At 51.5% G+C, this 10,639-nt stretch overlaps 1 protein-coding gene and 1 pseudogene across 3 annotated transcripts in view; one reads left to right on the top strand and one right to left on the bottom strand.

The window, feature by feature from the left end:
- Window positions 1-433: 433 nt before the first annotated feature.
- LOC103068914 (NADH-cytochrome b5 reductase 3 pseudogene) lies at window positions 434-1,328 on the top strand (annotated as a pseudogene). The gene has a single exon (XR_457048.1). The product of XR_457048.1 is annotated as an NADH-cytochrome b5 reductase 3 pseudogene (transcript).
- Window positions 1,329-5,186: 3,858 nt separating this feature from the next.
- AP1M1 (adaptor related protein complex 1 subunit mu 1) overlaps window positions 5,187-10,639 on the bottom strand; it is a 29,658-nt gene continuing 24,205 nt past the window's right edge. The window contains exons 10-12 of one of the 2 annotated variants that reach the window (XM_007460986.1): window positions 6,524-6,649; window positions 5,813-5,888; window positions 5,187-5,557 (exon numbers count right to left, since the gene is read on the bottom strand). In XM_007460986.1, the coding sequence (XP_007461048.1) occupies window positions 5,535-5,557; window positions 5,813-5,888; window positions 6,524-6,649 (225 nt within the window). In that variant the 3' untranslated portion in view covers window positions 5,187-5,534. The remainder of the gene's footprint in view (window positions 5,558-5,812; window positions 5,889-6,523; window positions 6,650-10,639) is intronic. The other variant, XM_007460987.1, reaches the window with a different exon arrangement.

Below are 10,639 nucleotides of genomic sequence, written 5' to 3'. Positions count from 1 at the left end.
ACATTGAAAATATCGTTTTGCTTTCATCTGGCTTCCTTTGTTGCTGATGAAAAGTAGGCTGTTTACCTTGTCACACTTTTGCAGTTAATGTGTTTTCCACCCCCAGCTGCTTTGCAGATTTGTTGTCTTTTTTTTCTTTATAAATTTTACTGAAGTGTAACATATGTACAGAAGAGTGAGCAATCATAAATGCTTGATGAATTTTCAAAAGTGAGAACACCATGTAACCTGCATCCAGATTAAAAAAAAAATCACTGGTATTTTCTAATTTCCATTACATTTTCTTCTTTAATTACACATGGTAATTTAGAAGTGTTCTTAAAAACTATATTTGGGCTCGGTGACGTGGCGGGGGTGGGGGGGGCAGGCCCAGGGCGTGGCGGTCATGGCGGCGGCAGCGGAGCTAGAGCAGAGCGGAGCCACCACGGGGGCCCGGCTGAGCATGTTGGGCCACGTGGTCCTCTCCCCAGTCTGGTTCCTGTACAGCCTGCTCATGAAGCTGTTCCAAAGCTCCACCCCAGCCATCACCCTCGAGAACCTGGACATCAAGTACCTGCTGCGGCTGATTGACAGGGAGGTCATCAGCCTTGACACCTTATGGTTCCACTTTGCTCTACCGTCGCCCCAGCACATCCTGGGCCTCCCCGTAGGGCTAGCACATCTACCTCTCGGCTTGAATCGATGGGAACCTGGTCATTCTGCCCTACACACCTGTCTCCAGTGATGACAAGGGCTTTGTGGACCTGGTCATCAAGGTTTGCTTCAAAGACACACACCCCAAGTTTCCCGCTGGTGGGAAGATGTCCCAGTACCTGTAAAGCATGAAGATTGGAGGCACCATTGAGTTCCGAGACCCAAATGGGCTGCTGGTCTACCAGGGCAAAGGGAAGTTTGCCATCTGTGCGGACAAGAAATCCAACCCTGTCATCAAGACCGTGAAGTCTGTGGGCATGTTTGCGGGAGGAACAGGCATCACCCCAATGCTGCAGGTGATCCGTGCCATCATGAAGGACAGGGACGATCACACCCTGTGCCACCTGCGCTCTGCCAACCAGACTGAGAAGGACCTCCTGCTGCGGCCGGAGCTGGAGGATCTGAAGAACGAACATTCTGCGTGCTTCAAGCTCTGGTACATGGTGGACAGAGCCCCTGGAGCTTGGGACTACAGCCAGGGCTTCGTGAACGAGGAGATGATCCGGGACCACCTTCCACCCCTGGAGGAGGAGCCGCTGGTGCTGATGTGCGGACCGCCGTGCATGATCCAGTATGCCTGCCTGCCCAACCTGGACAGCGTGGGCCACCCCAAGGAGCGCTCCTTCGCCTTCTGATGGGCAGGCCCGGGCTACTGGCTCCGCCCCAAACTCACCGTGCCCTGTCTGCACCCAACCCTCCTGCTGTTGTCTGTTAATACCACTCTCCCCCCACATCTCCTGCTGCGGCCGGGTTCAGCCTGGCCTGCCCGTGCCTGGGAGGTCACCCAGCTCGGCTGGTCCCCAAGGGGCCCCTTTGGGAGCAGGGCTCTGTTACAGGTGGGCCGCTGTCAGCCATCTTTAGGGCAGATCCCTGTCTGGGCCTCACTGGAGATGCCCTTCCCCACCCCCTCCTGGCAGGGGCTGCTGGGTGAGAGGCTGCCTCGACCAGGGTACAGCAGGCCCGGCCAGCAGGGAGTTGCACTCTCTCTGGAGCTGGAGTAGGAGGAAGGGGCTGGCCGAGGGCCCTTCCAGCTGGCACATGGGCCCTCCCAAAGCCTCAGCATTTCCCCAAAACACCCAAACATTCGGGCAGCTTTGGAAGCTCCAACCAGTCGACCTCTGATTGACCAGCTTGGGGTCCCGGGCTGCCAGCCCTAATGGCAGAGCTAAGACGATGTATTTATCCCTCTGTCCCAGACCCCCCTCCTGCTGCCCTCACCCCCGGTGGGGGAGATTTTGAGCAGAGCCTCTTGTCTGAGGGATATTCTCAGTGGCCTCGACGTTGCCTTTAGACCACAGCGTGTCAGCCTCTTGCATATCAGCTTTTTAGAGTCACTTATGAGCAAATTGAAGTAAAACTTTAATTTGGGGAAAAAAAAGAAAACTAATATATTTGTAAATATTTTAAAGAAATTCATTTGTTGTTGAATTCTAACTTAATTCTCTTGAGAATTCCTTAGAGAATGTGGACTCTAATACCAAGAATTCTTGGGAATTTGTGAAAAGTGTTTCAGGGTCTAGTACACTTTTTTTTTTTTTTGGCCTGAAGTCTATTTCGTCTGATATTAATATAACTACATGAGGTTTACTTTGGTATTGGTTAGCATTATTTTCCTTTTAACTGTGTTGTGTACTTATATTTCAGGTGCATATTTCACAAACAGGATATAGCTGGATTTCGTATCTTAAACTAGCAGGTTTGCTTCGTTTACATTTGTTCTGACTCCTAACATTTGGATTTATTTCTACAATCTTATTTTGTGGTTTCTATGTCACAGTATGAAAAGTTGTGCAGTTTTAAGTGTTATTATTAAAAGATTCTTAGGACACCTTGTATTTATCCCGCTTTTTCATGCTCCTCTCTCCTTTCCTGTTGATTTGTTAAAATTTTCTTTAAACCATTTCCCAACCACTGGTTTGGAAGTTATACAAGAATATATAGCTTTTTTAGACTTTAGTTCATCTTTTTCCCAAACAGTAAAAAGACCTTGGGAGGTATGGATGTCAACTGCCTATCTATTTTGCAGGATGCTGTCCAGAATTTTAGTTGTACCTTATGTTACTACTCAGACATTACTAACTCATCACTACCACTGCTTTATACAGTCAATGATAGTTTAGATATTCCCAATGTTTTCCAAGCTTTTTCAGCAATCCTCAAGTCTCTTTCCTTCCTCCTGCATTGAATCTTTTGTTGTTGTTGTTGTTGTTGGCGGTGTTGGGTCTTCGTTGCTGTGCACGGGCTTTCTCTATTTGTGGAGAGCAGGTGGCTACTCTTTGTTGCGGTGTGCGGGCTTCTCTTCTTGTGGAGCACGGGCTCTAGGTGCATGGGCTTCAGTAGTTGCAGCACACAGGATTCAGCAGTTGTGGCGCATGGGCTTAGTTGCTCTGCAGCACGTGGGATCGTCCCAGACCAGGGCTCAAACCCATGTCCCCTGCATTGGGAGGCAGATTCTTAACCACTGAGCCATCAGGGAAGTCCTGAATCTCCTTCTTGTTATACGCCAAGTTGCTTCGTGAGGGTCTGCTATTGTTAAACTTTTAATTTTGTTCTTTTGCTGGGCACAGAATCAGTCATCACAGATTAGTCATCTTCTCTTTAGCAATTTGAGCCTATTCTTTTTTTTTTTTTTTGCGGTACGCGGGCCTCTCACTGTTGTGGCCTCTCCCGTTGCAGAGCACAGGCACCGGACATGCAGGCTCAGCGGCCATGGCTCACGGGCCCAGCCGCTCCACGGCATGTGGGATCTTCCCGGACCGGGGCACGAACCCGTGTCCCCTGCATCGGCAGGGGTCTCTCAACCACTGCGCCACCAGGGAAGACCTTGAGCCTATTCTTTATCTTCTGACTTCCATTCTTGCAGTTGGGAAACCAGCTCTCAGCCTAATTGCTTTTTCTTTTTTGTGTGTTGTGTGTTTTTATCTTCTTTGCATTGCTTCTTATGATCTTCACTAATGTTTTGCATTTTGACTGTGATGTTTCTTAGTTCTAGACTTAGGTTTATTTATCCTGATTTGGGCTCACTGGTTTCCTGAATCTGAGAATGTAAAGATTTTACATTTAAAATGTTTAATTTTGGAAAATTCTGGTCATCGTCTCTGTGTATATTGTGGCTCCCCAGGGTCTTCTGGAGGGAGGCCACCAGGGCTTGCTGCAGATGTGGGCATGCGAGTGAGGGGTGGGGCATTAAGGGTGCCTGCAAGGGCTTTGGCCTGAGCCCTGGGCCAGGGCAACATCCTTTACTCCACACGGTAGAAGGCCAAGATTCCACTCAGGCTGATGCCCACTAGACCTCCGAGGAGGAGCTGGGTGATATGGGAGAGGGAGAATAAAACGGTCCTTGAATGTAAGAGGGTGTGGGGCAGGCAGGGCCATCAGTGTTGGAGGGACAGTGGGTACAGGTGCCTGCAGTGGGAACACAAGCTCCTCCTGCCCATGTGCCCACCATGATCCCCTCCATGGACCAGGCAGCGGTTCTCAGGCTCCAGTGTGTGCACGAATCGCATGTAGAGCCTGTTAACTGGTCTCCTGGGCCCCGTCCCGAGACTCTGCCTCAGCAGGTCAGGGTGGGCCTGTGAACCTGCATTTGTAGTGAGCTCGAAGGGGATGCTGATGTTGCTGGTACCAGGACCACACTCTAAGGAAGACCACTGGGCTGGGGAGGGATGGGGGCAAGCTGTTGGTGATCTGAGGGTTGGGGGTTGTAACAGTCATCTCAGATGAGAGGGATACATTTTGCTCATGTGCTCTCCTCTGTGTGGCCCCCCTAGAAGGGGTGGCCCTGGTGGCCCAGTGCAATGGTTCTGCCGTCCCATTGCCTGTTCCCGTCTTCCCTGGGGGATGTAGGGGCACTGGGAGCTGGTGACACCACACGGAGCCACACATAGGTTGGCGTGAGCCTGCACCTCCCCCTGGTCATCCGTGGGGAGTCAGCACCACGCTGCATCAGATGGAAGGCAGGCAGCATGCGTAACTGATGGAATTTAATGTACTCATGACACAAACACAGACAGGGTTGAAGGGGGTGGTGTCCAAGCACGGATGTGGATGACCCGTGCGCCCCACCTCTGAGGCCGGGGGCCCTTCCTGGACCCCACCTCCCCTGGTGGGACAAACACTGATGTGGCTGAGTGACAGCATCGTGTGGCACAGGCTGGCCCTAAGAAGGAGCCTCTGTTGAAGCCTATGCGTCCAGGCTAAGGAGCCTCCAAGGAACAGCCATAAGCTGCAGCCTCCGATCAAAGTGCCAGGTTCTGGCCTGATGTGGGAAGGCGACCCAGCGTCAGCCTCGCTGGGGAGGAGGGCGAGGAACGGGGAGGTCCTGTCCTCGCTAAGTGCTGCCTGAGCGCTTCAGGATGAGGGGCAGGAGGCGTGGACAGTGAAGTTCACGTAAACAGCAACGGACGAAGACAAAAATCCAGGAACACTCAATAAACCTACAACATTCAACAGAATGGCAACAAAACGGTGGCCCTGCCAGCCCGGCCAGACAGTGGTCTGGCGAGCGTTTCCCGATCTTTTCGTGACTAGGAGCTACAACAGCACAGAAGGCTGTATTTGATCTCTGGAGGGAAAGATTTCTTTCCTTCCCTTCAAACTGACTCGGGGGCAGAGACGAGACTTCTTGAAGATAAGCCTCTTCTGGGAAAAGGGACTTGGGGGATGAGAGTGGCGACGGCACAGCAGGTGCGCCTGGAGGAGGAGGGGCCCCTGGGTGGAGCCGGGAGGGTGGCTGGTGTCCCGGGGAGCCCTTCCTTCTGGCAGGCTTGGCAGGTGCTTCCTCCCGGTGCTTCCACCAGGAGCCCCAGTGCCGGGCCGGGAGCGTTGGCCACCGTGGCCCCTCACTGGGTCCGGAGCTGGTAATCTAGGAGTGAGGAGGAGGCGTCTGTTGTCTGCTCTGCACCCTGGACCCACCTTCCCCCGACCCTGGGGCTGCTCCGTGAGCACCAGCCTGGAGACAGCAGCATGCCCACCAGGGACCTTTTCAGCACCCCCCCCCCCACCTTCCCCCGACCCTGGGGCTGCTCCGTGAGCACCAGCCTGGAGACAGCAGCATGCCCACCAGGGACCTTTTCAGCCCCCCCCCCCCCGACCTGCCCTATGGGTGGGCCGCACGCACCTCCGTTCTGAGTGATGTAACGAACCCACGGTAGGGCCTGGTAGCCGCTCTTCTCGATGATCTTCAGGTAGCGCACCTGGGGCACAGGTACCAGGGCCCTAAGCATGCACACACCCCCATCCCCCTTCCTGGTCCCCCCTTAGTCATTCCTCCCGGGGCCAGGCTGTGACCAGGAGGCCGAGGGAGGGGGCAAAGGGCCTTGATCCGTCTGAACCTCTCTGAGGCTGAGGGAGGGTGGAGGTACTTCCAGAAGATGTGGCAAAGAGCCAGATGTGTGCTCTCGGGCACAGCCCTCTAGCAGATTCCTGGAGAAGGGGTCCCGTCCAGGGTTCTCTTCCCCATGCAGGTCTTCCACGGAGGTGCCCAGGAAAACGGGTCCCGTGGTGGCAAGTGTGTGGATGCTAGAGGCTCAAACTCTAGTTTTGGGGACTGAATGCGTCTCTGAGCTTGGAGCTCAAGCACAGGTCAGGTCTGGGTAAACAACTGTGGGCCTCTTTCCATTAGGGCTGGGCTGCCCTCGGAGACAGGCAGAGCCGGGAGCCCCGCGGAGCCCCGGGACAAGCCAATTAGCACCCTTTTCTAACTGGTTGCACTGATGTCTGTCACCTGCAACCCTCTGAGCCTGGACTGACGCCTGGTTCCGGCCCCTGTGAGGCCCCCCGGGCCTGGCCATGTCCGCTCTGGGGCCCTGGCAGCCCTGGCTGCATGTACCTGGATGCCGGAGGTAGTGAAGTAGGGGATCTCAAACTTGACACTGATCGGGGGCTTGCCCTCCTTGTCCTCCGCCTCCACGCTGGGCAGGCCGAAGTGGGCCCGCATCAGGTACTCCTTGCCGCCCTGGGGGACAACACCAGGGTGGAGGTGGTCAGGCTGAGGCCCCGGGCAAGCTCAGCCAACAGCTGCCCCTGGAGAATGCCAGGCTGCTGGCTTGGCCACCAACCCCTTCCTGTGTGGCCTGCAGTCACCCAGTGCCTTGGCTTCTCCAAAACACTCATACTTGTCCTCCAGGCCTCACGGGCTGCCCCCACCAGCCCCGCTGGGGAAAACTGTTGAATTCTGAGGATGAAGAGAAAATTTCACAAGTTGCCAGGCACAGAAGCCTAGTTGCTTCACGGAAAATAAGACCAACAGGCCTTGGGAGGGAAGAACAGAGAGGGAGAGCGAGCACACACAGCGCAAATGTGGGCTGCCGTGGGACAAGGGCCCCTACCTGCCCAGGCCAGAGTCCAAGTGAACACCCCCAGAGCCCAGTGTCAGGAAGGTGTGTGAAAGCAAGAGGGACATGTCAAAATGAAGAAAAGGGAACAGGGAGAGGCAACAAAAATAAGAGACCAAGGTTGGGGGCTGACTGATGAGCTAGCCCTGGGTCTTGCCCCCAAAGGGCGTGGCTCTGGCCCTGGAAGCTGAGCAATGACTGCAGAGATGGGGCTTGGAGCAGGGCCAGGAATGACTGGAACCCTCCTCTCGGCCACGAGGAGTCAGAAGTCTTGGCCTGGTTGTCCAAGCGCCCGGTGAGTCTCACCCAGAACAGCAGGGAGGAGTGGGGAGCACAGCTCTCGTCACACCCAGGACATGGAGGGTTTTGATTCCCATGCCTCTGGCAACAGGAGTCACTGCCGACCAGAGCTACTTATGCATGCCTCGGGCAGGGCAGGGCAGGGCAGGGCAGGGGAGAGCCACGCCACCCCAGGGCTGAGCTCATGCTCCCCTCCCCGGGATGAAGCGAGTGGTCAGTCTCTGCTCATCAGTGCTGGAATGTGGACTCTGCCTGACTAGGTGCTATGTGCTGAGTGAAGATTCTGGGACAACGAGGGAAGAATAATGTGGTCTCAGCAATAGACGAAGCAGGCAGCAAAGGAATAAAATCAGCTCCATCAGCCTGTGTGTGAAACAACAACCTGACCAAAAATCTGAGCCTTGTAAAAACAAAGTGGAGGGACTTCCCTGGTGGCGCAGTGGTTAAGAATCCGCCTGCCAATGCAGGGCTCACGGGTTCAATCCCTGGTCCGGGAAGATCCCACACGCCACGGAGCAACTAAGCCCATGCACCACAACTACTGAGCCTGTGCTCTAGAGCCCGCAAGCTAAAACTGATGAAGCCTGTGCACTCTAGGGCCCACGTACTGCAACTACTGAGCCTGCATGCCACAACTACTGAAGCCCACGTGCCTAGAGCCCGTGCTCCGTAACAAGAGAAGCCATTGCAATGAGAAGCCTGCACACCACAACAAAGAGTAGCCCCCGCTCACTGCAACTAGAGAAAGCCCACATGCAGCAACAAAGACCCAAACGCAGTCCAAAAAAAAAGGTTAAGAGTAGTAATTAAAGAAAAAGCAAAGTGGAAAATGAAAGCAAAACAATATGCAGAGAGGCAGGCCCTCTCCAGGGCGGGGGGGGGGGGGGGGGGGGATGGAAGTCTGCAAGCCTACCTTGTGTCAGTCATGTCCATGTAAATGGGTTTACTTCTCCTATTAATGAGAAAGACTTAGAGGTTGGCTCAGACCAAAACCCAACTCCACACTGTAAAAGCAGAGTGAGAAAGGCTAAACCAGTAGAAAGAATGGGTGAAGGCATGCCAGCCAAAGTCAAACAAAATAGAGCAGGGCTGCTGCCACAGCAGAGAATTCAGGGCAAAGAATTACAGGTGCAGAGGATGACAGTCCACAATCCTAAAAGCTATTCCTATGATCCATAGGGAGGATACAATAGATAGGAGTATCTATGCACCAAATAACATGGCAGCAACTTTTGTTAAGCAGATGCTACAAGAGAGAAGAGAACCAGAGGAAGGCAGAGCTGGCCCAGCTCTCTGTCTGACTGATGCTGTCAGGCATCATGGCAGACCTCATGGCACATGTGTCAAATTCTCTACCCCAATAACAGAGGCCCTATCTTCCTCTCAACTACGTATGGGATATTCACAAACTTTGACCTTCTATTAGTGCACAATGAACACTTCAATAAATTCTAAAAGCAGAAACAGCATGAATAACATTCTCTGGTCTCAAAGCACCAAATTTATAGTGAAGACAAAATGGAAAAATCCCCTTGACCAGGAAATTCAAACAAAACAAAACAAAACAAAAAAACACTCTCCATTCAATTACAGAATTTCTAAATAATATCAAATATTACATGCCAGATCTATGGGCTATACAGCTAACGCAGGGTTCAGAGGAACATTTGTGGCTTAAATATTCATTTACAGCAATACAAATTTTAAAACAAAATAAAATACATAACTTAAAAACTAGAGCAAAGAAAGGATGAAGAAACTTAAATTAAAGACTTATAAAACTGAAAACTATTACAACAAATAAACTAAAAAGTGAATCTGGAAAAAAAAAACGCAAACCACCAGGTAACGTTATCAAGGAAAAAAGGAGGCACAAGTACGCAAAATAAGATATAACAAGGGAGAAGTAATTGTCATAAGAGAAGGGGAAAAAAAAGACACCAATTTTCTACAACTCTGTGTAGACAAATTTGAAAACCTGGTTAGGATGGATAATTTTGTAGGAAAATACAATTTACCTAAACTGACTCCAACAGAAATAGAAACTCTAAATGGTCTAATTTCCACAGATGAGGTAGAGAAAGTAACAGATACAGATGGTCACACAGTCAAATTCTACCAATCCTCTCAAGGCGAGACGATCTCAAGGCTACTTAAACTGTTCTGCATCATGGAAAAGGGAGACAAAAAAATAATGAAATGGGTACAATATTGATACCTGATAGAGACTGTACCAAAAACAAAATCAATCTCAGTTATGGATCTCCATGTAAAAATCCTACATACAATGTTAACCAACAGGATTAATAGCACATTAAAGAGAAAACAGATCATGATCAAGTGGGGCTTGTCAGAATGCATGGATGGTTCAAGATCCACCCTATGTTAATATAGGAACTTACAGACACTGAAGAGGCGTTTGGGTAAATTCGTTGGCCATTTGTGCTAAAAACACAGTAAAGGGGACTTCCCTGGTGGCGCAGTGGTTAGGACTCTGCGCTCCCAATGCAGGGGGCCCAGGTTTGATCCCTGGTCAGGGAACTAGATCCCACATACATGCAGCAACTAACAGTTCACACGCAGCAACTAAGTGTTCGCATGACACAACTAAGGAGCCTGTGTGCTACAACTAAGGAGCCTGCCTGCCCGAACTAAGACCCAGCGCAACCAAATAAAAATAAATATTAAAAAAATAAAAAATAAAAACACAGTAAAGTAGGACCGAAGTGAACTGTAGCCCAAAGCAGCAACACACTTAAGAGGGGAAACCCTGCCAGCTCCAGTTGGGGGCAAAGCCAGGAGGCTGCTCTCTCCACCGCCATTTACAGGCAATGGAGACAGCAAGTGAAGCAGTGAGACGCCAGAAGCCATAAGGTGCCAAGAATGGGAGAGGAAAAGGGGAAACTGCATCTGGCTGCAAACAGTGTGGAAGAATATCTAAAAACCCATGGGAACTGAAAGAAAAACTACCACAAACAAAAAATTTAGTAAGGTACCAAGACACAAAATTACCATACAAATGTTAGCAACAGTTGTAAGATACAATGGAAGAGAAGACCCCAGTTACCAAACTATCAGCTTAAAAATTATCTTAATGAGGGCTTCCCTGGTGGTGCAGTGGTTGAGAGTCCGCCTGCCAATGCAGGGGACACGGGTTCGTGCCCCGGTCCGGGAAGATCCCACATGCCGTGGAGCGGCTGGGCCTGTGAGCCATGGCCGCTGATCCTGCGCATCCAGAGCCTGTGCTCCGCAACGGGAGAGGCCACAACAGTGAGAGGCCTGCGTACCAAAAAAATTAAAAAAAAAAAAAA

This window comes from Lipotes vexillifer, unplaced genomic scaffold, assembly GCF_000442215.2.
Source record: "Lipotes vexillifer unplaced genomic scaffold, Lipotes_vexillifer_v1.1 scaffold469, whole genome shotgun sequence".
NCBI lineage: Eukaryota > Metazoa > Chordata > Mammalia > Artiodactyla > Lipotidae > Lipotes > Lipotes vexillifer.
This window is presented reverse-complemented; position numbering and strand designations above follow the sequence as displayed.